A 25,924-nucleotide genomic window follows, 5' to 3' on the forward strand; every position below is an offset into this window, starting at 1 on the left:
TTTAAACGGAGGGACAAATATCTGAGATATTGGCAAAGCTGAGTTATCGGTTCTTGGCAATAGTTTTAATGAAAGGTGTGAGATACAGAATACAGTTTAAAAATGATTTGAAATTTCAATTTGGGTAGCAGGGAGATGAGAAATGTGAATGTTGTAAATAGGGATGTCTAGAAGTAGTTTCCGAGGGCAGGGGAGAGATGATGGCTTGATTTTAGGCTGAGGCTTAGAAAGCCAGGGTAAGCCTAAAGATATGGATTTACAGGTGTTTACCACAGAATTAAAGCCAGGTTGTTTTAGGACTAAACCTCATATATCAAGGAAGACTAAAGTATAGAGAACTTGAGGAATAACGAATAAATCAAACTGGTGACCACTGAGCATCTCCTCAGCAAAGAGTTTCTAAAATTAACCTGATTTTTTTTTTTTAAAGAGGCCTATAAAAGACACAGATCTTCTATCTCAGAGCAAAACATCTACTCAAATTGCCAACTTTGACTTCAATATTGAACATTTGGTGTCTTCTGATCTTAGATGTGGTCTTGAATGGTGCTTGTTGTTTAATCCCACGTGTGGTTTGTTATAAGTTTCCATTTGTCTACTCTTAAGCCTAAATGTGTTACAGAAATATTAATGACTCCCCTTGCTTCTGCCCTCAGTAATTTAACATAATTTATTTAAGCAGTCAGAGGAAATAGTAATTTCAGCTTTCTCCCCAGGAAAAAAAAAAAAGAAAAGCAAAAAACCAAACATAAAGTAAATAAATGAGTATTTGTTCCCTGGGGATTAAAGATGATTTTTTTTTTTTTTCTTATAACAGGGCACACCTGTTGTAAAAACTGGTCTAGATTTAATTTGTCTCCCAAAGAAAAGCACGTATTAAAGTATATGGTCAAGATCTGACCTGCAGATGTTCGTTTGTAGATGTGCAACAGAAGATTAAAATTAAAGATGATACAAATTTGGGGTCAGAGTTCATTTGTTCCCTGGGGTAAGGGAAGGTACTTTTCCAACAGAATAACTCTCAGAAATAAGCCTAGTCTGAGTGCACATTTTCTGCCAGCCAGTCACAACAAGAATTGAAAGAAAAGTTAAGACTTGTGCCCCAGTTTGCTGTCCAAGGTCCAATCCTGCCAAAGCAAGGCCCCCAGAATTGTACTTTCTCCAGTCCAGCCAGCAGGAAAGAAAGGCAGCAGGAATTACTTCAGTCTTCCCCCCCCCCCCAATTGCCACTTACAAGAGATTGCGGGAGCCTTCTTAAGTTTCCCTAGAGTCTTAGCCATCCAAATCCACAAAGCAGTTGTTCTTTTTAATATATGCTCTTTTTTAATTAAAAGGAAAGTGAGATGTTTAAGAAGCACCGAAAAAAAAAAATTCATATGAATAAACAGGAAAGCTGAGTCAAAGAACTAATTATACCTTGACTCTTGCATTCTGCTTCTGTAAGGCAGAGCTTGGAGTCCTCGCTCTAATTGCCGTATGCTCCCTGTTTTAACAAAAGAGAAAAAGTCTTACACCACTTCATTTACCTGCTTTTGGTTGATGGCTCCCAAGCCGCCCCTCCCAGCCTCAGCATCTCTTTCTGAAGACCCTGGTTCATATCATCTGATCCCTGGGGAATCACTCCTACTCAAATTCCACATGTTTAGTGTTGAATGCAGTTCCCTCACTTCTGTCCAAATTATCACTGCTTCAAATTCTGCTCTCTCCTAGCCCGCATGACTTATATTTTTGAATTTTTCATTGTCTTTTTTTTTTTTTTAAACCAATAGTCGTAAATTCTATTGTGTTACTCAATAGGCTTTGACTTTACTTATCCAACAGTATTTATCATGGTCCCTGTGGAAACTCCTGCCTTCCAGCCAAGTCTGGCCCTTTATACTTTCTTGAATGCTGTATTTATTTTATCTGTGCTCCTCTCCAGGCCGGGCGCTACATTTGTGCTATTACGGAGTAATGTATCCTATACTTTCTTCTGGTCTAAACTCTTCCATGATGTTCCACGTTACAGTCAAAGTCCACACAAGCCTTTTATTTTTCTGGTTTTATAAGGCACATTTAGCTTGAATCTTTTGACCTGGCCCTTGGGCTTTATAGAATTCTTGTGTTTCCTAATCTGTTTACATCAGATGAGAAGATATTTACCAAGTCATTGTCTTCTTTTTGTTATCAGGTTCAGTGAGTTTGTAACCAAAAACGTCAAAGGAGCCTTTTGAGCTTCTTACAGCACAGGGCGAGGCATATTTCAAGTATACACGTGACTGCAAACTAAGTCAAGTAAAATGAGACATAAATTTGACATCTTGTCATTCCATTTATACTAGAAACAAGGAGACAGCCTAGACTTCTCGTTCTTCTGTATCTCTCACTACAGTCAACCTAGAATGAGGTACACTATAGCTGTGCGGTCCTCACCAGACACACCAACCCCGTCACACCAGTAACCCTCGTGTGCTGAGTACATGCGCTCTACCCAGTGCTCGCACACCTTCTCTGTAATTCTCACAGCCTGGCGAGGTAGGCGTTTCACGTATGAAGAATCTGACTCTGAAAGAAGTCACGTAACTTAATGTGCCTGCACAAAGGCAACCAGTAAGTGGCGAGGCCAAGGATTCTAGCCACATGTAAGTGAAAAGCCTGTGCGCGATTCCCTCCTCATTACTGCACAAGGGCTGGAGTGTGGATACCTGTGTTATCACTTCAGATCGTTCCACAGATAACAGTCTTGAGAGACTGTGTGTATATGTTGCACTAGTCTAAAGGGTATTTTGAGATTTCTTAAAAAAAAAAACAAAAAAAACTTTCCAAATGCTTGAGGTTATCTGGGTTTATGCATGTTCTCAGCATCTCCTGCTAAAAATGCCCCAGTTCCATCATTGCCTTGTCAATTGCATACATGGCCTACTTAAAGGTTAGGAATAAAAATCAACCCTTCATCAGCTTGGAGAAGGGGTAACAGACTGGCTTGAAGTCTGTAGGAACCTGTCTCTTACTAGATGTCCATCCTGGCTTTTGTTCACACACAGGGTCATTAAAAAGTATATCCTCCTTTCCGTGCACAGGATTTTGCCTGCAAGATCCCATTAGTGCTAATGGGTCATTTTAACTTCCATCACCTCAAGGATCAAAAGGAGAAGCTGCATCTTTGATGAAGTGCTAATGCTACATGGGGCTCAGGCCACTTAAGGGTTTCCTTTGTTCTCTTCATAGGGCAACCCACCAGGGGACTTCAGACCACTATCTACGATATGAAGAGTTTATAAAGACAGTATTAAGTGGTGGTGCTAAGTGCAGCTTCAGGAATGAAAATGAGAATGCATTCCCTACTTACAAATCAAAATCTCATCCACCTTAGTATTTGATTGAGGCTTATATCCTGCACTACTTGAATCAATATTTTCTGCTCTTTAATAACACAAGGGAAAGATTACTACTTCTTTTCAGTAATCTCTGAAAAGTTGTTCAGGCACATATGTTTGCCAAGAGGAAAAAAATAGGATTGTGGCAGGAAGCGGGGAAAGGAAGTAAGTGCTTTTTAGAATTAGCTCTCTCTCTCTCTGTGTTGCCTTAGCATTCTTCCTTTCTCGATTCTTTTCTACTGTGACCTCAATCCATCGGGTGGCTGACAATGTGTACTGAGTGCCCACGGTGCTTGTGGCCCAGTACGAGGCACTGGGGGAGAATGTGAAACAAATAGAGACACAGTCTGTCTCTTCCAGGAGGTTGCAATCAGAAAGAGGAAGGACGGTTAGCAAACTTACGGTGTCCCATACATAACTTTCAGTATAAGTTCTACCTCCAAAAAGCCTGTAGCAGTGCCAAGAATTCTTCAGTTAACTCCCCTTTGTTCTCTAACACTATATCCAGTAGGCCTGGAGGAGAGTTGAAATTTTCTAACAAATTTAGTTCAACAAATGAATGGAGGGAGCATCTCCTCCCACTGATGTGTGACATGTAACAGTGTAAATCTCTTCCCAGAGTTTCAGATGTGCAAGAAAGGTGACTCTTTTTCTATAACTCACCTTGGTTTCCACTTTGAGTTCTGATTCTTTGAGTTAGTGAAAATGTAATCTCAGGCAATTTTAGTACCTTTATTTCCCTGAGATTGTGTCTGAATTATTTGGGGTGGGGGGGACTTCACTGTATCAATCTTTGGGGAGATACAGATTACATAGGAGCTGGTCTCGAGTATTCTGTATTCATAGCTCAGGTGCCCACTGAATTGCCAGCATCTTCCTTCTCGTGTGCATGACCCCTTAAGGTCATTCTTTTTCTGTTTATTTCTCTGAAACTCTGGGAATTGTTGTGTTGCTCCCATACCGCAGTTGGGATATGGGAAATTCTGTGAGGCTGCCTAAGTTCCTAGCATGTGTGAATCCACCAGGCACTCATCTTTTCCCTCTTGCCTCTGGGTTCTCTTGAACACAAATCAGTGTCATTCTGTAAACTTACCTAAAATTTTGACCTCCACAGGGGCTCAGCCCTGCAATTAGAGCACTGTCCTCTTTTTGGTATTCATCGATGACTATGCTCACATTTCTCTTCCTCCAGTTTCTCTCCTGCTTGCCTGATGAGAGGCAGGAAAGCCTTACTCTTCTCATGTAATTGCCTGCATATTCTGTCTCTTTCATTCCTTTAATAGTCTTGGCTTTTAAGACTTAAATGAAGAAAGATAATTTGATATCTTTGGGTTTTGATTGTTATCCTTTCTCGAGACAACTAAGACACAATAGTTTTACATTTAAGTGAGAAGAAAAACCATGGAGAAAAAGGAAATAGAGTGAAAAAAACAAGATATTTCAAAAATAATGTCCCATCTCATATGAAAACCATGCTATTCTATAATATTAAGAATATGGCCAGTCGTCAAAGATGTTTTATTGAAGAGGTAGGGGAAGTAAGCACATTCGGTACCTTCCATACAAATTATGCAGGATCAGTGACATCCTAGTATAATACCTAGAGCTTTAGTTAATAGGTCAGGGACTTAAGTCTTCAGTTTCTAAGGCTAAATGACTTTAAGCAAGCTCACTTTACTCCTCAGTACAATTCAGGACTGTTATATCCGTGGTTTGATTTCAGCCTACTTACAATCTGGTCAGTTAGCTTATCACTATTTCGTGGATGCTGGCAGAAGACACAGGCTTTCTGGATCAGAGACCAAGGACTTTGTTACTCATGACTCAACAAACAGGATGAGAGTTCACTTGGGTATCAGTTCTCCTTTATCCCAAGTCCCATGAAGACAACACAGAGGGACCCAGAGAAACATTAGGAATGTAGGAGTTTTGTGTTACATTGGAGAAAAGGCAGCAAGTGGCATGAAAGTTTGGGTGGCTAATGTGAGAAAGAAAATTCAACTGACAGTGAAAGGTCAGAAAAGTAGATTGCTCAATAGAGTATGTTAGAGCTTTTAAACAGGAATATATATTATGGAATATTGGGGTTACCCTCCATATCTTCTGCATTGATTGTTTACTAAAGTCAGTGAATTACATCTACTCAGATGTGCAGCTTTGGCAGATGATCTTTGGGAGGAAATGAAGCATAATCAAACACGGATTGCAATCTCTCTTTTTAAGTAGTGGCCCATGAAGTTGGGAAATCTCACACCTAGAGACATGAGATGACAAAGCAGAGCAAAGTGTTCCATTAGAAACTGCAGTAAAATTAGAAAAAAAAAAAAAATAATCGATAACTTGTTAACAGATCCCAGAGCAGCATAAAGAATTCAGAGTGGTATAACTTCACCTAAAAAAAAAAAAAAAATACCTGAACAAGGATGTAATATTCAGATATATGCAGACTGTTATGGGAGTCAGTTAGTGAAGATAATGGGCTTAAGCCTAGTAAAAAGGGTAATAGTGGACCCTAGAGAGAATTTGTTGAGCTTCTGATGAACTGAAAGACCCAGAGTTCTCAAAGCAGAAGGTTGATTGAGTATCTACTTCGTTTTTTTTACTGTGGCAGATACTTCTTATATTTTATCTCATTTAATTCTCATGAAAACCTATAGAACAGATTTTATCGTTTATGTTTCAGAAATGAGGTTTCTAATGATCCGAGAAACTGGAAAGAAAAAAAAAAGTTAAAAGCCGTAGAGTTGGTAAATAACCAGGCTCGGATTTCAGTGCAAGGATGTACACCTCTGTGTCCCATATTCCTTCCACTCGGCTACACTGTATTGACAAGCTTCTTCAATCCCTGTGGAAATAGCTTCTAGAAATGTCTTTGAGTGCTGATGTATTACTCAAACACTTCTGTTGTTTTACACTTTTAGGGAAATATCTAATTATAGATATACTTTTGAAATTAATTTAATGAAATATAAACCAAACTAATTTTTTTTTCCTGTCCTACTGTGTGTTTAAAGGAATGACAAGTTACTTTGGTGACCAAAACTTTGATCTTCCTACAGGTGACTTGTATATAGGAGGAGTGGCTAAAGAAACATACAAATCTTTGCCGAAACTCGTCCATGCCAAGGAGGGCTTTCAAGGCTGCCTGGCATCAGTTGACTTAAACGGACGGCTTCCAGACCTCATCTCAGATGCTCTTTTCTGCAATGGACAGATTGAGAGAGGGTGTGAAGGTACTAGATCTTTGTTATCAAACTCTAAGTAATTCTAATTCCACCCATAAATAAGAACAAATCTCTCTAGTCAGCAAAATTTATTTCTGCCAACTGTTCAAGCCCCAACATAGGGCTTAGAAATCCTTATTTGTCTTTTTCACTTTTCATCGCGTGAATCCTAAATTTTCTGGACTGTTTGCAAACCTACAGTAAGGCCTTATGTAAGATGGGGGCTCTGTGGATGGATCTTGTTATTTTCTGCTCCTTCGTATTCGGTAGTTTGCCTAATTAGTGTGTTAATCAGTTCTGCAATGCCTGCTTTATAACGTTAAATAGATACCCTGTTTGGACTAAAAAAATAGTTTTGCTTCCGCAAGTGTCAATCATTTTGAGACTGTTTTTTTCAAATCTACATTCAGCAAAATATAACAGGAGAATAAAGTTCAGCTACCCATTGTCACATCACTGTTTGGTTTGTATCTACCCAGCACAAGAATTTCTTCCGTATATCATCAGTTTGTTTTAGCAAAAATTGGTTTCTTCTATTACCCAAGACTAATATTCCTTTCTTGAGAAATGTGCTCAAGAGTCTTTCTGTTCTTTTGTGCTCTCTATCAGACTAAGATCTGTAGGAGTACTTTTTGATTGCTACTTTCATTTTAGATAATTTTCATTTCAACACCTCAGATTATTTGAGCCAATTCTCCCTCCATAAATGTAATTTAATCACATTATCCTGAATTTTGGGGCTCTGAATGTGTTGCTGCTTCTCCTTTAATGTTGAAAACAGTTTGGGCTATTTTGAAAATTTTAGATTCATAAGGAAATTTCATATGGGAGAGGCAAAGAAAGACATACGAATTCCTATCCCCCAGGAGATTATGAATCATCTCTTCTCGGCCAAAATAATGCCATTAGATTTAGCAATTACCTAAGTACGTGGAGGGTTTTGGTTTTTTTGGTTTTTTTTTGAAAATACATTTTTTTTTTTTTTCTCTCTGCAATATATATTCCCCTGAAAAGTCAGGTGAAATTCAAACTGTTTCAATCCTGCCAGAAGATAATGCTATTTAATAGAAGACTTTGTTGAATTTTTTAAATGTTATTGCTATATTTATTTTCTTTATTTCAAATTATGATATAACACTTGTAAAGCAAAGAGAAGCTATTTTCTCCATTTACCAAAGGAAACAAGATTGTTAAGTGAATAATTCCTCTACTGGGTGGATATAAGAATGTGGTTCATAACTTGGATTCTTGAAGGTGATCGAATCAGTGAGAATATGCACATTAAAAAAAGGAAAAAACACTACAAACTCCTGACACTATTTTTTATTTTTTTTTAAATAGGCCTTTCTACAAGTTGTTTGGTAAATGACTTCTCACCTACAAAGAGATGTTAGGAGCAGACAGACACATTCACAGCTAAACACCCACAGGATGGAAAACCAAACACACACATGACCCCCCACCATGGGCACATACGTTATTTGTGTGGGTGGGTAGAAGGGAAAACTAATGAAGGGAAGCTGTACTGAGAAAAGAGTACTTGGTTTTATTTTCTAACATAATCCGTTAAGCAATTTGGTTAAGATGATTATGCATCCTCTTGGGTAACAAATTACTGTTTGAACATTTGAAATTGTTCCATAGATTATGACATGGGTTCCTTCCTTACCTTGTCTATGATGCTTTAATATTTGAGCTTTAATAATGTTTACCCTCTTTTTACCCCCCTTTATTGTTATTCTTAGAATGTTACTATGCCCCTGCCTTTCTGCCTTGACACTTCCCTGATTTTTTCATTCCAACATCAAGATTAACAACTTTTAATTTATGGATATTTCTATCCTCTATAGTTTCTAGGAATAATTTCAGATGTAACTGTCATCGGTGTAATTGATGAGATACACATGTTTTTAGGATTAGTGATCAAATTCTAGATGCTTGATCAATTCTCTCTCTAAAGATAGTTGTCTCATGGAATTTTAAATCCAAATCACATTGGAATCACTTAACTTTCATATTAATAGAAATAGTATAAATGTGACAATAACCAAATAATATCTTTCAAGATTTTCCATCATTCCATCCTTTCCTAATAACCACTTGCTACCTTCCATTTTTAACTAATTGCATTGGATAATAGCTGCTTTTATTTATATGACACACTGGTAAGGGGAGGAAGCTTGCCTTGTCCAAGTCCCTTCAGATGAATGTTTCTCAAACTTGAACCAGTATCAGAATCCCCTGGAGAATTATTAAAACCTAAATTACAGAACCCTACCCCCAGGGTTACTGCTTCAACAGGACCCTAAAATTTCTGTTTCTAACATGTTCCTACAATGATGCTGATACTGTTGTTCCAAGGACCACATTTTGAAAATTACTGCTAGGGTAGCATTTTCCTGCTTGCGTATGAGAAAAGAGAGACCAGCGATCCACCAATAATCAGGTTTAATTAAGTTCAATACTGAGTCAAGATAACTTTTGTACATAAAGTCAAGGGGGAAAAATTAATTCAGACGCTCTTTGCATAGTTTCGTACCACTCAGCCCCAGAACTATAATAAGCTACAGAAATACTTAAGTATTAAAGCTACCATTGATTTAGCACTGGTGACAATAAGTTTACATATTCTTCTCCATTGAATCCTCAAAACTCTGTAAATTTGGTAGTGCTGACTTTTTTTAGATGAGTAAATTGAGCCTCAGAGATGTAAGGTGACCTTCCTAAGGTCACACAGCTCGTACGTGGATGATGGAAGCTTTGAACCCAAGCTTGCCGTACTTGAAAGTGCAGGCATCAAAACACTTTCTTGCTTCTTTGGTTTCCAGAGATTTTAGTTTTACCTTCACTTCTTTTCTTTTTCAGACATATCCTTATACTTAACCACTTAATACAAATGTCCTTGTGGCTTGTTCCCAATTTTATTCAGTGATAAAATAAAAGGAACATTACATAACTAAAGGGAAAATAAATTCAGGGCTTTGTCTTGTGCAAATGCCTGTCAATGTTTAAATATTGTTCTCGAAGGTGAGTATTTTGAAAAATGTGTCTTGTCAGGCATAGGCATGCATTCTCTTGTAATATCTGAATATAAAAAGACTGTTGTGATAATGAAAAAATAATAATAATAAAGCATGTCTTTATGTTCACATAAAGGTTTGGCAGGTACTCTGAGTTGCGGCTCTGCCATATGGGCATATTCATCTTCAGAATTGTAGTTTTACCATTTTTAGAATTTAGTATTATGTTGCAATTGTATTTCTGATAATTTTTACAAAAGTAAAAGTAAAAACGATAATCTGGCTCTTCATCCATTCCTGTTCTTGCTCTTACCTTCTGCTGGGCAGGTAAGGGTGCAGCCACGTATTGATAACCAGCCCCTGACCCAGGGCACTGCGGTGCGCCACTCCCTGCTCCTACGCTTGTCCCAGGACAGAATGTGCAAGGAGTATTTCTTTAAGTATTTCTTGTTTGTTGTTGTTTTTTTTTCTAAGCAAACAATAATTATTTTCAGTCTCTAATGCCGTGGGGTAAAGATCATTAGACCACTGACCTCACACAGATTGGAGGAACCACAAAAACTAAGCAGTTCAGTGGTTCTTAGTTCTTTGATGAGATAGGTGAGAAAAACTGTTACATCCGTTCAGGGCTTCCAGGCCTGGGAAATTATCATTAATAATAACTATTATTATCATTGCCATTAGTATACCTATTGTTGCTGTTATTATATAATTAGTTGTTACAATGTTATGATTTCTTAATTTGTGAGAACTCGCATAGGTTAGGCTAAATTCAATAACTTTCTATGAGGAATACCTTTACTGAGAAAACTGTAATAGAAATACCATTGTAACGAGCATGTTTAAAAGGACATCTTACGAAAATGTCAATTTACACAAAGGCTGATTACAGGTAGTTCTCATTTATTCACTAAAGCAGTTACCTCATAGGCTCTCAGCGTTAATAGAATCTAATTGGGCCGGTATCGTTTTTATATTTTTGTAAAACCTATAAAATTGTGTTGACTAGGAAATATCTTTGGTTTTCTACTCTAAAGCTATTTAGATGGAGTGCATTCGCTTTTTAACCTTCCCTAAGATAGTCCTTACTAGTGAGGTTCTATTGTAATAAATATTCACAGGGCAGTTTCGAAGAGTTGCAGGGAATTAGGAAGGTGGGGAAAATGCTGGCGTAACTCTGAAATCCTTAAGCGATATAGGCCCAGCCCAGTAAAAACAAAGAAACACTCCACGCTGGAAGCTTGTAGAGGGATTTTTTGGTAAGTGGAATGGCATCGCAGTTTGTTTCTTCCATCCCTTACTTCTCTCATCTGCCCCAAATGATATATACAGTACATTTTGATAGTTTGGTGTCACTCTGAAGTCCAGCTGTTGGCAGTGAATGGCTGGCATCACAGTTTCAAGCCTTAATTGCAATTGCAAGATAAAAAGATGTAGAGGATAATTGGTCTGCTAATGACCATGGTCTACACTGTATCTGCACATGACAAACGGTGCCGCGTGTTCCAAATAAGCAAGACGATCGCGTTGGTAATGCATTCCTATCCAAGAGAGGAAACAATACAAAAGCTCTTTTAATTTCTTTCATTACATGTCATCAGCTCAATTAACCATTATATATATATCTATATATATACATATATAGTGAAATTCTAATAAATTACCGCTTTCTCATTTTTGGCTTCTCTTAAGATTTATGGCTGTTAGTATTAATTTGTTTGCTCTACATAGCATTTTTTTTCTTCCCCTTTACAACAGCATGCTTTTTGAATCTGAACGTTCTTCTGTGTTTGCCCCATTTTGGTATTGCTTACTAACATTTAATATATTTTGCTTTTTTTTTTTTTTTTTATTTTGCTGACAAAGTTGCATTGATGAAAGCTGACTTGCAAGGTAGATAGCCCTGTGTGTAAAAAACAAGACTGAAACCCCCTAATACAGAGTGGAAACCCCAAAATAACATTTTTTTTTTACATTTTTGCAGTAACTGTTGTTTGGGTTCAGATTTAATTTTTCTCCTTCTTGAACCTTGTGCAAGAAACCTCATTTTATAGCATAGTTTGCATAAAGGCTTTCAGTCTTGAATATGTTTGTGTAGTGATTGCCTCTAGTGCTTTGATCATCTTTTTTTTTTTTTCAGTTTTGTTTCTCAGTGTTCTAATGATTCCTTAGAAATAGACTAGAATTCTTTTTACTCGTATGTTAAATGGGAGCATGTCATTTATACAGACTTTTTCATTTTATGTTTAACTGCATGAATTGTTAAAGCATGTGAATCGATACTTGCCAACATACCTATCAAAAACACCCAACAACCATAACTTTATCCATAGTTTGTGCAGGGAAACTTCTGGAAACTTCTAGGGCATTTTTGCATAACTCTTTTCAGTTACTTTGCCAATCTTTATCTCAATTTCATGAAGCTCTAATCTCCATTTCTCATGGTGTCTCTATTCATTGCTCAGAAGTTAAGGAGATCCATGCATTTTTTTTTTAAATCCAAATGGTGATAGAGAATCACTGATGATGGAATGAGATCACTTGCTACCATGATCATACTAGAAGCTATGTGCTTGCTTTTACGATTTGTTGTTTACTATTAGAATGTATTTTTGTCCTATATTTGAAACTTCAGAAAACCTTCCTATTACAGCTTCTCTGTCGCTAATTCAGGTGTGTGAGCTAGAACTTTCAACACTGGTTTGGTCATGTAATTTGAGGTGTTGGCAACTACTATATGTGACCTAGCTCATGTACAAAACACTTGTGGATTTTTTTTAAAGAACCCAAGTTTCTTTTGGATTATTTTTGCAGGACCCAGCACAACCTGCCAAGAGGACTCCTGTTCTAATCAAGGCGTGTGCTTGCAGCAGTGGGATGGCTTCAGCTGTGACTGCAGCATGACTTCCTTCAGTGGGCCGCTCTGCAATGACCGTAAGTACCTGTCTGAGCGTGGACTCAGATGGTCCTCATTGCTTCCTGTTCCTGTGTGAGGCCCAGGCTCTGAAGCTGGGAGTCTTTATATTAGCTGTAAGTTAAACTGTCCTAGTGAGGAGAAGCAGCTGTTTCTACAGAAAGGGCATTTTTGAAATGCTAAAGTATTAATCAAGGATGCCATTAGCTAAATGCTGTGATGACGGTGAGCCTTTGGTTTGCAACTGTTTACTGTAATTTTTTGAATTGCTAATGGTCACCTTATTGAAAATATTTTCTTCGTTTCCTACCTATGACAATCCTCCCCTGGTTTTCAAAAGAGATTTCTTATTGCTTTATATTAAATAATATTTAATTCCAGAAGATTATATGTTGAGGGCTGTAATTTTCGTGAAAGGTGACGTGTCTCATTATGCTTCTCTTTCTCTATCTTTTTAAACCCGTATCTGCCTTTTGCTTTAAAAAACAATGTTTAAACTTTATCCTTCAAGTACTCTCTCTTATATTCTAGCCACTTGTGGATTTTTCTTCCTTTTAGTCTCAAATTATAAGCATGACTCAGAAACACAGCATTCACGTTATATCATGAAATATCTGCTAGTGTCTCATCTGTATGGTCGCAGTGAGAATTTTAAGACTGAATTCACTGGTGTATAGGAGCAAGTCCTATTTCTTAACTTTCAAATGGATTATGCTTACAGCACTACATCAACATGGTAAAAGCATTTTCTACAAAACGACAAATTCCACTGTATCGAGAACATTTTTCTGACAAAGTCTGCTGCTTGTGAAACCGAGTGCATAATTTATATTATAAATGGGACAACATTTAAGGAAAAGCTCTAGGATGGAAGTGGCAATGATTGAAGTTTTGGGTTTTGGGACAAAGGCTGGGCTTGAGTACGGATTTAAAGGAAGATTAGCGTTTGTTCACTTTGATGTTTGTCTGTTTGAGACTCTGTTTACGCCAGTATATTTGTATATGGCAACGTTGAAGATGAGGTCAAACTAAAATATTGCACTGAAGTGAGTTTAGCAATATGGTACAACTCCCAAGCTATCTTCAGAATTTCTCTTCAAAACACTGCACACAGGTATAACAAACCATTATTACAAAGTGAAATATTGGAAGAGACCTGTAAAGATCACACCACCATAAAAGGGGAAATATTTGGCCTCCATCCTACCAGCATCATCTTCCATAGAATTACAGGGAACTTGAAGCAGGAACATGTATTCAAACCATCATACATTTGCACAAACAATAACCCCTGTTGGGGTTCTATAAATAACCTTAAATGGAGGCCCAGTAAATACTTCATGTATTTCCATGTACCTAAAGCAAAGCAAATAAAAAGCCTTATATATGCTTTTAATATATGTACATATGTATACAGAATAGTAACTTCCTGCATTTGCTCCTGCCCCATAGAAAATAACATAAATTTATTTTCAAGGACAAGCAGAAGACTGATGACTTGTTATGATTTTATTATGGTAAATTTTTAATCCTGAATATGATCCTGACAGATGTATGACTACATGTGGTAGCTCAGAGGGCTTTTTATTGCAGGAAAATGTTTTCCATTTTGCTAAAGAACTTTCTCTGCCAAACTTTGCTTAATCTAGTTTCCATGTTTTATAAAATAGTTGCCATTTGGTTGTGTCAGATTGTGTATTTTCATAGACCAGTTAAGTTTGAAGAATATAATTTTCTGTGCGTATTTGCTAGACATTTCCTAACGGAACATCAAGATCCTACCCTAAGTATCATGCTGTCTTCACATCATTTTTACAGAAAATTATTTGAATGCTGCTCTTGGGTGATAGTGGTGGTGATGATAATGATAAGGCTATTTGTTATTTTCTTGTAAATAAGGTAAATGTCATTCAATAAATGTGTCTCCTGATATGCCTCTTGCACAAATCAGCATTAAAATTACTTTGGAGGGCTCTCAGAATATATACATTTTGATTAAATCATTACCTCTTAATGGGTTTTCTGGAAATAGGAAATGGTTTCTTGGTTTGTGCATGGAGTTTTGGTGGTGAGGATACGTAGGTATAAATCAATATCTAAAAGCAAATCTTATTTTCATATCAACTTTAATTTGTAGAAAGTACAATAGCAACTGCTACTTTTGTTAAAAGGTAAACTGAAGCGTATTAAAAATTTTAAGAGTTTGAGCAAAAACTGATTCAAAATGGGCAGCGTCCAATCTAGCAGATAGAAAGGAGCTCCAAGGAGCTGTATGAAATGAAAGAATTATAGGCAGAAGGGAGCAGGACAAGGGAGCTATACTATGCAAAAAAACAGGCTGTTTATTGAAAAGTTACTTTCCTTTAGGGAATGGCAGGGGTCTGTGAGGCAGATTACCTAACTATTGCTGATCGAGAGATTCCTGATTGACTGGTTTATGGGAGAGCCAAAACTGTAATTAAGTCTTGGTTTGGAGACATGGGGCTTAGCATATAAATGACTCCATTCTGGGTCTGTTGTCTTTTTCTTTTTTTAATACCTTGAAGACGTGCAATTGACACGGCAATAAGAGTAACAGGCCATGTTTCTTCAGTTGTTAAATTCAGCAAAATAAGCATTATTTTTCTGCATCTCCCTATTTTTCTGAGTTGCACAAACAATGTGATTCCTGGGATTTTCACAAACTCCTTTTCTGTATAGAGGTTGGCTTTTCTTTTCTTTTTTTTTTAAAATAAAGCTATTTAGGTCAGTTTATTTTTTAATTTCCTTCTGTAGCTTAGGTATTTATCCATAAATTCTGTGACAGCAGTCTTCAACTGCATAGAAAACAAAACAAAAACAAACAAACAAAGGAAAATGAAATAAAGTATTTTAGAAGGGGAAAGAACACACCACATTGCAAATAAGACATATTCTCTCTAAAATAGACCTTCTGAATATCATCTCTCTGATAAATTTCACAGAGTGGGTTAGAGTAACTAGAAAAGTTTATTTATGTTAGCCTGGAGATATAATTAACAATGGAAAGATGGGAATACTTTTTAACTTGTAAGTATAATCTTGGGTAAATCATACTAATTAATGCACTTAAAGGAATCTCTCAAAAAAGAGGCACTTACGTAAAATGATGCCAAAGGCTACTTTTAAAGAAAAGTGCTTGTGAAACTCTTTTTTTCCCTAGAAAATTGCCATGTAAATGACCTACTCACTGAGAGAAGCGAGTGCTGTGTTTATGTGGGTAGGGTGGTGAAGTGTGGTGGACTCAGCTCGATTCTTCCATACCATTACTGTATTTTAGGTCCCTAATATTATTTGGGGGGGTTATTGTAGTCATTTCCTGGTTGAGTTTCCCATTTTTTTATCCCTTTCTCCTCCAATCTGTCCTATGCCTCCTTACCAGTTTTGTTCTTCCTTCGTTCCTTTGTTCTTTCTCCCTAGTTTAAATATCACCAGCTCTTCCTGATTCTCCTAGCCAGAGGCAATATTTTTCCTCCACTGACTGCTATGAACTTTGTTGATGCTATTTTATCAGCCATCATTATTTAGGTTTGGTCTTATCTCCCTGTAAGACTAAGACTACATGCTTCTCCCACGCAATATTCTTTTTTTTTTTTTTTCCGTCTGATAAGCCCAGTGTTTTGCACATCATGATGCATATAATTGGTAGTAATAGTAACTTACTAAATCCGCCCTGACTCGAGGCATGCATCTTGCATAAGGGTTTCTAGTACATCCTCAGTGGTTAACAATACTTTCCAAGTTCATCGATTTGGAGTTTGTGAACCTCTGTGGTCTGACCCTAACTTTCATTTTCATCCTTATCTGTTGCAGAACCTTGTCTGCCCATATGGCATGTTAGTGCCAATTAACTTATGGCTTTCTGAACAACATTATACTTTCCCAATTTCCTCACCATTGCTTATGCTAATTTATCCTCCTGGGGAATGCACTCATTCCACCTGGAATGAATTCCGTTCACTCTATCTGTTTGAAGAAATATAATTTCATTTTCAATCTCTACTTAACTGTTTCATCCCATGGAAACTTCTCTAGTCCTGGGAGCTGGGCCTTACCTTTCCCCTCCTCTGAAATCTTAGAGTAGAGGTCTTTTTAACATACCATATATTGTAGCTCTTTGTGAACTTTTTCTTGGGTGTAACCACTTACTTGGTGCTTGCTATGTGCCAGGCCTGTGCCGAGAGTTTACATTCATTATATAAAAATCAACGTATCACCTATTCACACGCGCGCACACACACACCATCATCAAACCATTGTGCTATACAATAATTCTTTTTCTACTTTCACCCTATGGTGCAGAATAGAATGTAACTATATTACCTAATTTAATGTCAGGTTGGAGAAGATGAATATGGCTATGATCACATGGAAAGTAGTGAACATAATAACATTGTCACATTACATTAGTGCAGAATTGTTGTGTGCCAAATTACAGTTCAGCTTCAATGGTGTCTGTTACCATAAGGGAGTAATACATCATAGTGCTGTTATTTTGGTACTAGGGGGGTATGGTCCCTGCCATTAAAAGACTATTTTCAGAATTCTAAATTTGCCAGAAGAAAATCCTTCTGATAGGAATTTATCGTATCTTCGGTGTGAGAATTAGAAATGTTCACTGAAACAAGATTTGACTGTGACTTGTTACCATGACATTTAAAAATATATTCAGCTTTGTTTCTCACCTTTTTTGTTGTTTGACAAGAGAATCCAATGTCCACTATTTGAGCATCAGCATCAGAACTACTGGAAATGAATCATAACACGTATAAAAATAACTGGATCAAAGTCACATTATTTCTGTCCCATTTAGAGCTGCCAGTAGTATTAAGCTGTGAGCTGATTTGTTGCCAGTACCATTTAGGGATGAATAAAATTTAGCAATTAGCTATGTCCACAACCAGATCCTCACTGTGAGTATGATGAATCTTATTAACCTTGAATCATTCAAGCATTTCTAAATGGCAGTCTTTAAGTTGTTTAAAGCAATTCATAAGCAGTATTTACAGATAATGCCATAGAAAAATTATCTATGGGGAAACAAGGTCAGACCTATCTTATGTTAAACTATAAAGAATTAAAATATTATTCATACTGATCAGAAAATGCAATAAAAGAAAGGAAAGCATCATATATGATAGAGAAATGTACTTTATAATAGAAGTATTATCTTCTATTTAATAAGATTTATCTTTGTTCCTGTGGTAATAGACATCATAAAAGTAAATACATAACAGGAAGCATTGGTCTTTTCATATTGCAATTAAGCAGTTAAATGACAGTTTTAAGCTTTATCTATAAAAGAAAACTCAAGTGGGGAGAAAACCCCAAAGAGTGGTGTAGAGCACTGCTATATTTGAATTATCCAGATTAGTCCCCTGTATTGTTCATCAGGTAAATGATCCATGACTCTGAATAGCTTTTGACTCTGTGTAAATGGTGCCAGTTTGACCCCAGAAGTCAAGAAGGAAGGCCCAGTTGAATTTTCCCCCCGTGCAAGTACACTCTAATTTTTCTGGCTCACTTAGCATTCTAACTGCGTAGACCTTCTTTGGGCTCTTATGTTATTGGTCATCATCGCAGGGCTTATGTAACTCTAGAGGTGGCCTTTGATGCTTGCGTTCCTGGGGTAATACTGTCACATCCCACCAGAGCCCAACTAGACTAGGGCTCCATTAAGAGAAGATTCTGCCAGTCACCTTGGTTAACTGTCCTTAAGGGATTACAGTGCTTTCCGCTCTCACTAGATGATACTTCAAAGAGCTCTATGACCCTAGTCTGTGTCTGAATGATTTTTCTCTCTCTCTGAGTATATTGTGCTGAGGTCTCTCACTTTGCTTTCCAGCTATGGCAACACAGCAGGTGCAGGAGCCAGCTTAGGGTAGGGAGACTGTCTGAATCTAAGGTATGCATTTTTTAAACTTGAGGCCTTTAGATTTACTTTTACTTTTTATAAAATCGCTTTTACCTCACCAGAACTGAGGCACTGAAAGCCCTTGTGAACAAAATGAAGATTAATCACGGTAAATTCTCAGAATCCTGTTTAATACTAAATAAGTATCAATGATAAATAATTTAGCATCCATTTATTAATCAAGAAGCTGTGTGAAAAGAGTAAATGTTAAATAATTCTCCAGCTTTATAGAATCAGATTATCATGGGCATGTTTTTATTGTTTTTGTTTTTTTTTTCTTCCTCCAAGTTTTTATTTAAATTCCAGTTAGCTAACATATAGTGTAATACTGGTTTCAGGAGTAGAATTTAGTGATTTACATACAACACCCAGTGCTCAGCACAACAAGTGCCGTCCTTAATCCCCATCACCATTTAACTCATCGCCCCCACCTCCCCTCCAGTAATCCTTACTTTGTTCTCCATAGTTAAAGAGTCTATTTCTTGGTTTTCTCTCTTCCTCCCACCATGTTCATTTGTTTTGTTTCTTAAATTCCACATATGAGTGAAATCAAATGGTATTTGTCTTTGTCTGACTTATTTCACTTAGCATTATACTCTCTAGCTCAATCCATGTTGTTGCAAATGGGAAGATTTCATTCTTTTTTATGGCCGAGTAATATCCCATCATATATAATCTCATATATATATATATACATATATATATATATGAATGAATCATATAAATATATGATGGACATTTGGGCAATTTCCATAATTTGGCTAGTGTTGATAATGCTGCTATAAACTTCAGGGTTCATGTATCCCTTTGAATGAGTATTTTTGTATCCTTTGGTAAATGCTTAGTAGTGCAATAGCTTCATCATAGGATAGTTCTATTTTTACCTTTTCGAGGAACCTCTGTACTGTTTTCCAGAGTGGCTGCACCAGTTTGCATTCTCACCAATAGTGTAAGAGGGTTCCGCTTTCTCCACATCCTTGCCAATACCTGTTGTTTCCTGCGTTATTAATTTTAGCCATTATGACAGGTGTGAGGTGGTATCTCATTGTGGTTTTGATTTGTAGTTCCCTGTGATGAGTGATGTTGAGCATCTTTTCATGTGTCTGTGGGTCATCTGTATGTCTTCTTTGGAAAAATGTCTATTCCTGTCTTCTGCCCATTTTTTAACTGGATTTTTTTTTTTATTGAGTTTGATAAGTTATTTGTAAATTCTGGAAACTAACCCTTTATCAGATATGTCATTTGCAAATATCTTCTCCCATTCCGTAGAGTGCCTTGTAGTTTTGTTGATTGTTGCCTGTGCAAAAGCTTTTTATCTTGATGGAGTCCCAATAGTTTATTTTTGCTTTAGTTTCCTTTGCCTCAGGTGACATATCTAGTAAGAAGTTGCTACCGCCAATGTCAGAGAGGTTCCTGCCTATGTTCTTCTCTAGGATTTTGATGGTTTCCTGTCTCACATTTAGGCCTTCCATCCATTTTGAATTTATTTTTGTGCATGGGTAAGAAACTGGTCCAGTTCTTTCCTTTGCATGTTGCTTTCTAGTTTTCCCAGCACCATTTGGTGAAGAGACTGTCATGTGTATGTTTTTAAAGAAGGTGTATAAGATCAAAAGTAGTTTGACTTCGTGAAATATTTTATATTAAAAGAATACAATTGTGATGGAATTTGGAAGGAAGTGATTAGATACGGCAAGTTATTTATATACTTTGTCACTGTGGATATACCTAGTTAGTGCATAAGAAGGACTACAAAATATTTTAATGTAGATCACATCAACCTATTTTAATGCTAATGACATAATTAACAGGCATAATATGCATAAAGTTTACATTTTATAAAACTTACATTTTTCAGACTTCAAAAAATCTTATTTTCAATTTACAAATAAGGATATTGAGGCATGTTCAGTTAAATAATTACTTTGGGCTAAAATAACTAATAATTTGCACAGACAGTATGAATGCAGGTTTGTCTAACTTGAAGCTCATATTCTTATTTGCACCCACAATTCCTTTCAAAGAGGGATAGATTCAGTGTAGATGCTGTTGAAATTTCCCAGATACAAAATCCCTACAGAGGTTAGTAATGACTGACAGTTAACATTGCAGATTTTTTTCCCATCTTCATCTCACTCTTGATTCTTATATTTAATTTTAAGCATTATGTTGCAGGAAACATGCTCCTCCCCTCAACTGCTCAGTTGCCGCTTCTGAAGATGAGTTAAAAATTTGTAGCTGTCTAAGGCGTGTACTGTCATTAACTTCCAAGTCTGTTATAAAAAGGTACTGATTATGAAAGAGAGATGGGGATTTTCTGTGATTTTTCTATGACAGCCTGAGTTTCTTAAAAATGATAATTTAATCTTTGATAATGAAATCAGGCGAAATATTTCCCAAGATTCTTCTGCTTCAGTTGGATTCACAATGTATATTATGGGGAACAAGCAGGTAAGATTCAGAATTGTGCTAACCAGTGAATGCACACTGAGTGTTTCATTGTGTTGATTATATCTCAGTTTCCTCGTTATATAGCTGTTGAGGAAGAAGGAACAACAACAAAAAATGAAGTCAGAGATTAGAGTCGAGTCTTTGAAGGTTTTTGGAAGACACCAGGGGAAAACACAAGAGAATGCATGAAGCCCACATCCTGAAATGTCGCTATGAGATTAATAGTAAAGACCAAGGGCCCCTTATATTTGAGGAGAAGGGAAAGAAAGCTCAGGGGAAATGTGCAGAGTCCAGAAAAAGGTCATGATAAAAATAACGTTGTGCTTGCATTTAGGAGTAATTCTAGTCATAAAGAAAAAAATATTACTGTGAAGAAAATGCACCTTCACCAGTGATCCTTTTTCCTTCCCCGAACAAAGCATTCTGTGTCTTTAATGAGATTTACTATAGCAATTAAAAAGTGTAGGATTCTTTTATGGGGAGGAATTATGGTCTCCTCTGCAGCTCAGCGCTGTTACACATTGTTACTTGTCTGGTAGCATTCTCCAGCAGCATAAAGTACAAGGATGGTCTGTTAGCTCGGGGTATTAGGAAGTGTATGATTTTAATGACCCTAATGATCTAAATTCACATCTCTCAGAAAATGGCCTGTAGAGCCTGAGGCTTAATCTCCCCAGGATTTGGTGAGATAGGAAGGTACAAAGGCGTTTCTTAACTTGAAATGATTTCAGAATGAAACAAGTTTCATAAAAGGATGAGCTGATACAGAAGGATGTTTAAAAAAAAAAATGGGTCGCGAGCAAGGAGGAGGCTGCATTTGACGGGGACAGAGGAAACTGTGTTCGCGTAGGTGTGAACACTTCTTATAAATATATAACATATGACCCTTTAGGGGGAGAAACAGATGGAATATGTAGCGGGAAATAAAGAATACATTTTGCTTGGTTTCTTCACGGGAATGGCACAGAGTGTATTTTGATATTTGGCTTCTCCTGTTGGAAAGCTTTCAAGGCTTCATCTGGATTCCAGCGGCTCAGGGCAATACTGACCTTGGGAATGGTGCTGGATAAAAGCAGACCTTTAGATATGTTTGCGAAGCTTTTTCAGCTCATGACACGATACATTAAAGACCTCAGCCATGTTTCCACATCAAATCCTTGATGGTCACTTTGCATGCCCATGAGGAGGAATCTAGAATTGAGGATCTAGATTCCTGCAACCATCATACCCTCAGAGTAAGACAGTGTTGCTGACAGACACTGTGGGGTTCATCTTCCATGACATCCATCATGAATCCATTCTCCTAGGTCCTATTCAGGGCAAGAGCTCCATTTTACTAAATTAAAAACAGAAAATTGTCAGAGAAATACCATTTCCTCTCAGCCGCAGGAGACATCACAGAAGTAATTAAACTGGATTTTGGTGTGTCGGGCACATTCCTTTTATTGACAGTGACAATAATTCTCTAAATCAAAACCTGGAAGCACTTTCAGTGTTGTTGAAGTGCAAAAGATAAAAACTTAGGGTTCTGAAAATGACATCAGTCTATGGAGTGCAGTGAGAGTCTGCTGTGTGAGTTGTGAACGCAACCTGTATTCTGGAGTTTGGTGCCTACGAGCTCTGTGACAAGGAGGATCTTGTTTTTAGCTTAGTCCCTGCAAACTATATTGCTATAAAACCAAATGGAGTAGGTCTTTAATACGAGCTATCATTTGTGGCTTTAAGGTCACCCAGAAATTCCAGTCTCCCTAACCCCAGTATTTCCTTTTCTGATGTCGTTAGGTTTTGTTGACATCCGTTGTCTTGACATTTCTGCATTCCTTCCTTCATCATTGAAGGTTCTCCACATCTTGCTCAACAAATGCAGCTGTACAGTATGCTTTAGCTCTCATATGCCCAGCCATTCGCTCTGTGATACATACGTACAGGAACACACCAGTGTAGTCCTGAATGCTCTCTTTGCCTTCATCTCTGATGAACGACTGACTCCCTCCCCTGGTTGGTTCTCCTCAACTTCCGCTCTACCCAGGAAAATTCAGACCCAGCTCAAATCAAGTCTATCCAGAGTAAGACAATTTCCAGTTGGTAGGTGATTCTTCTGCTTCTGAATCTCCAAATATTTACTGTCCAACAGGCATGGGTTTTGTTATTTTTTAATGTGTGCTAACCTTTATTCCCTAGCTGTATTTTACATCATACTCTACTTTTGATATTATTTATCACAGGCCTAGCCTTTATAATGCTGAGTAGTATTTGAAGTTTAGTGTTTTGCAAACCTCCATTAGTTACCTGATTTTTTAAAGATTTTATTCTTTTAGAGCAGGTTTCGGTTCACAAAATATTAAGAGGAAGGTGCAGAGATTCCCCCATGCCTCCTGTCCCCGCGCATACGTCACCTCCCCCATCAACATTGCTCACCAAGGTGGTACGTTTGTTACAATGATGAACCCGCACTGACACATTGTAATCACCCAGAGTCCATAATTTACAAATTAACTGATGTGTGCACCCATCCCTACAGTCGTTTTAAAAAAAAATACACACACACACACACACATATATACATATTATATAACACCTGGCAGGGTAAGGTATTATGTTTTATCACATTACTGTAAATGCATTTTTCATTATCTTTATTCCCGATGGTAAAGACCCATGTGGAATTAGAGTGTATGTAGCTAGAAAGAAAGTGCTGTAAGTAAAGATCTGTGTATTTGTCGGGGGGTGTGGGTGAGTGTGTGCGCACGTGCATGCCCACGTACCATGGGAGAGGGATTTAGAAACATGACATTCTATTTTCTTCAAATTCTGCTTGAGTCTACTTTGTAGATTACATTAAATTTAACAAATTCTGGGACCTCAGTGTTTGCAAGGTAACTATTTTTTGTTCAGTTTACTTTTTTTCATTAATTAGCCAATACCTGTTGGAATAATCACATCATTATGAAATGCTACACTGCTTATTTGATCTTTTTTATAAGCTTTAATAAAGTTTTGCAATGTTGGGGTATTTTTCTAGCAATAGTGTAAGCTCTCTTGGCGAAAATAATACTATTTCTCTTATAATGTCACTTGTGTGCCCTGATTTAGTCCACCAGTGTCCTTGAAGAATTCTCTGAATGTTGCCTTTGCACCAGCTCCAGAAGAGCCAAATGCCCATTTGGTGTTACATAGATGGAGCTCAGAATATTCTTATTGTTTTTTTTTTCTTTTCCATATTAAATATGATGAAGATAGCATTTGTATATACAACTGTACCAATTACAAGAGGCTTACTTGGCCTAATTGTTCAGGTTCAGTATTTTAAGAGAATTTGCCTAAAATCAATTTAGTAGGATGGTGAGTATTCTCTACTTCCCAATCTACTTAAACCATAATAGATCTGCCAAGTCTAGATTGACAGCATCAGAAATAGAACTTGCTTGGTTGTTAGAAGCGTTGAGAAAAAAATTTAAAAAGTAATTTCCAAGAATACTAGACTTTGTCTACCTTAATCAAAAAGAAGGTAGTAGAATGAAGGGGCTGGAATGTCATTGGTTCCCAAATTGTCATTCCTGGACCAGCAGTGTCCACATAACCTATGAATTTGTTAGAAATGCCCATTCTCCAGGCACCTGGGTGGCTCAGTAGGTTAAGCATCTGCCTTCAGCTCAAGTCATGATCCCAGGGTCTTGGGATCGAGTCCTGCATCAGACTTGCTGCTCAGTGGGGAGTCTGCTTCTCCCTCTTCCTCTCCCTGCCACACCCCCTGCTTGTGTGCTCTCTTCCTCTGTCAAATAAATAAAATCTTTACAAAAAAAAGAAAAAAAAAAAGAAATCCCCATTCTCATATTCAAGACCTCCTGAATTAGAAAGTATGGTCTGGGTCCCAGAAATATGTATTTTAGGAGACTCTGGATGATTCTGATACACACCCGGGTTTGAGTACTATTAGACTAGATGATCTCGAAGGTCGTCTTCTTAGTTCTGTGCTTTCCAGATAATGTAAGACTTAATGAAATAAAGGAAGATTTGCCTAGGAATTTTTACAAGTAAAACATCATAACTAGATTTATGAAACAGTTTCAACACAATCTTGGATGTTTCTTACATAGCAGTTTAGAAGAAATAACACAAATTTTCATTTTGATTATCAGCCTCCTCAGTTGGCGGGCAATCTTAAGAATGTTTGAAAAGTTCCCATTCACACTATTCATGCTGTGAAAAATCTAGTTCTAGGCAAAATTTCCCCTGCAGTATGAGGAGAATGACTAAACCCAAGTGTACATCCCTCTGTGGTTATCCTGAGAGGTTCTTTGGAATAATATTCTGATAATTGATATAGATTGGGAAATAAAGTATTATTCTTACCTGCAAAAGATTTGTAACCTGGAAGAAATTTGAGTCAACCAAACCACTGTCAAAAATGCCCTTCAAAAAAAAATGCCATTTATAGAAGATAATAATATTCTTCCTTTTTTGTTGCCTAAAACATTCCACATCGCTACCTATCCCTTACCACCTGCTAAATGAATGTCATCTCAGTTCACTAGGAATTCCCACATATAGTTTCCCTTCTCATTGACACATACGTCGTGCTAGTACTGTCTTCATATTTGTTTATTTATCTGTACTCACATAGAATGATCAATATCTGACAAATCTTCAGCTGCAATCCCAGTTTGTGACCTTGAGCAGGTCACAAGGTTTGTGAGCCCCAGTTTCCTCATTATAAAAGTAAAAGTCTAGTTTGCCTCATCTTCAAGGTCCCTAGAACTCCAGCGGTCTGTGATCCATTGTCACTATATTCTTTACCTTCTTTTTCCTCAACCCTAGACCTATTTTTACTTATATTTAAGGCTCTTCTAAAACACAGCCTACAGATCAGTCTCACCACACTAATCTTAAGCTGTATTTTAGACAAAGACCTTTCCTGCCAAGTCCTATAAAAAGGAAGAACTTGGAAAAAGAAATCTGATTAATGGGCTGTCTTTCTCTCTGAGAAAGGAAACTTTGAATTAATCCTGAAACGCAAGGTGAAGACTTCA

General features: G+C 37.2%; 1 protein-coding gene across 1 annotated transcript in view; it reads left to right on the forward strand.

Annotated features, from left to right (window-relative positions):
- Positions 1 to 25,924, forward strand: part of NRXN1 (neurexin 1) — a 1,086,056-nt gene that overhangs the window by 551,782 nt on the left and 508,350 nt on the right. The window contains 2 exon segments of the mRNA XM_040623491.1: positions 6,416 to 6,589; positions 12,415 to 12,534. Of these exon segments, the coding sequence (XP_040479425.1) occupies positions 6,416 to 6,589; positions 12,415 to 12,534 (294 nt within the window).

This window comes from Ursus maritimus, unplaced genomic scaffold, assembly GCF_017311325.1.
Source record: "Ursus maritimus isolate PB19 unplaced genomic scaffold, ASM1731132v1 scaffold_6, whole genome shotgun sequence".
Taxonomy (NCBI): Eukaryota; Metazoa; Chordata; class Mammalia; order Carnivora; family Ursidae; genus Ursus; species Ursus maritimus.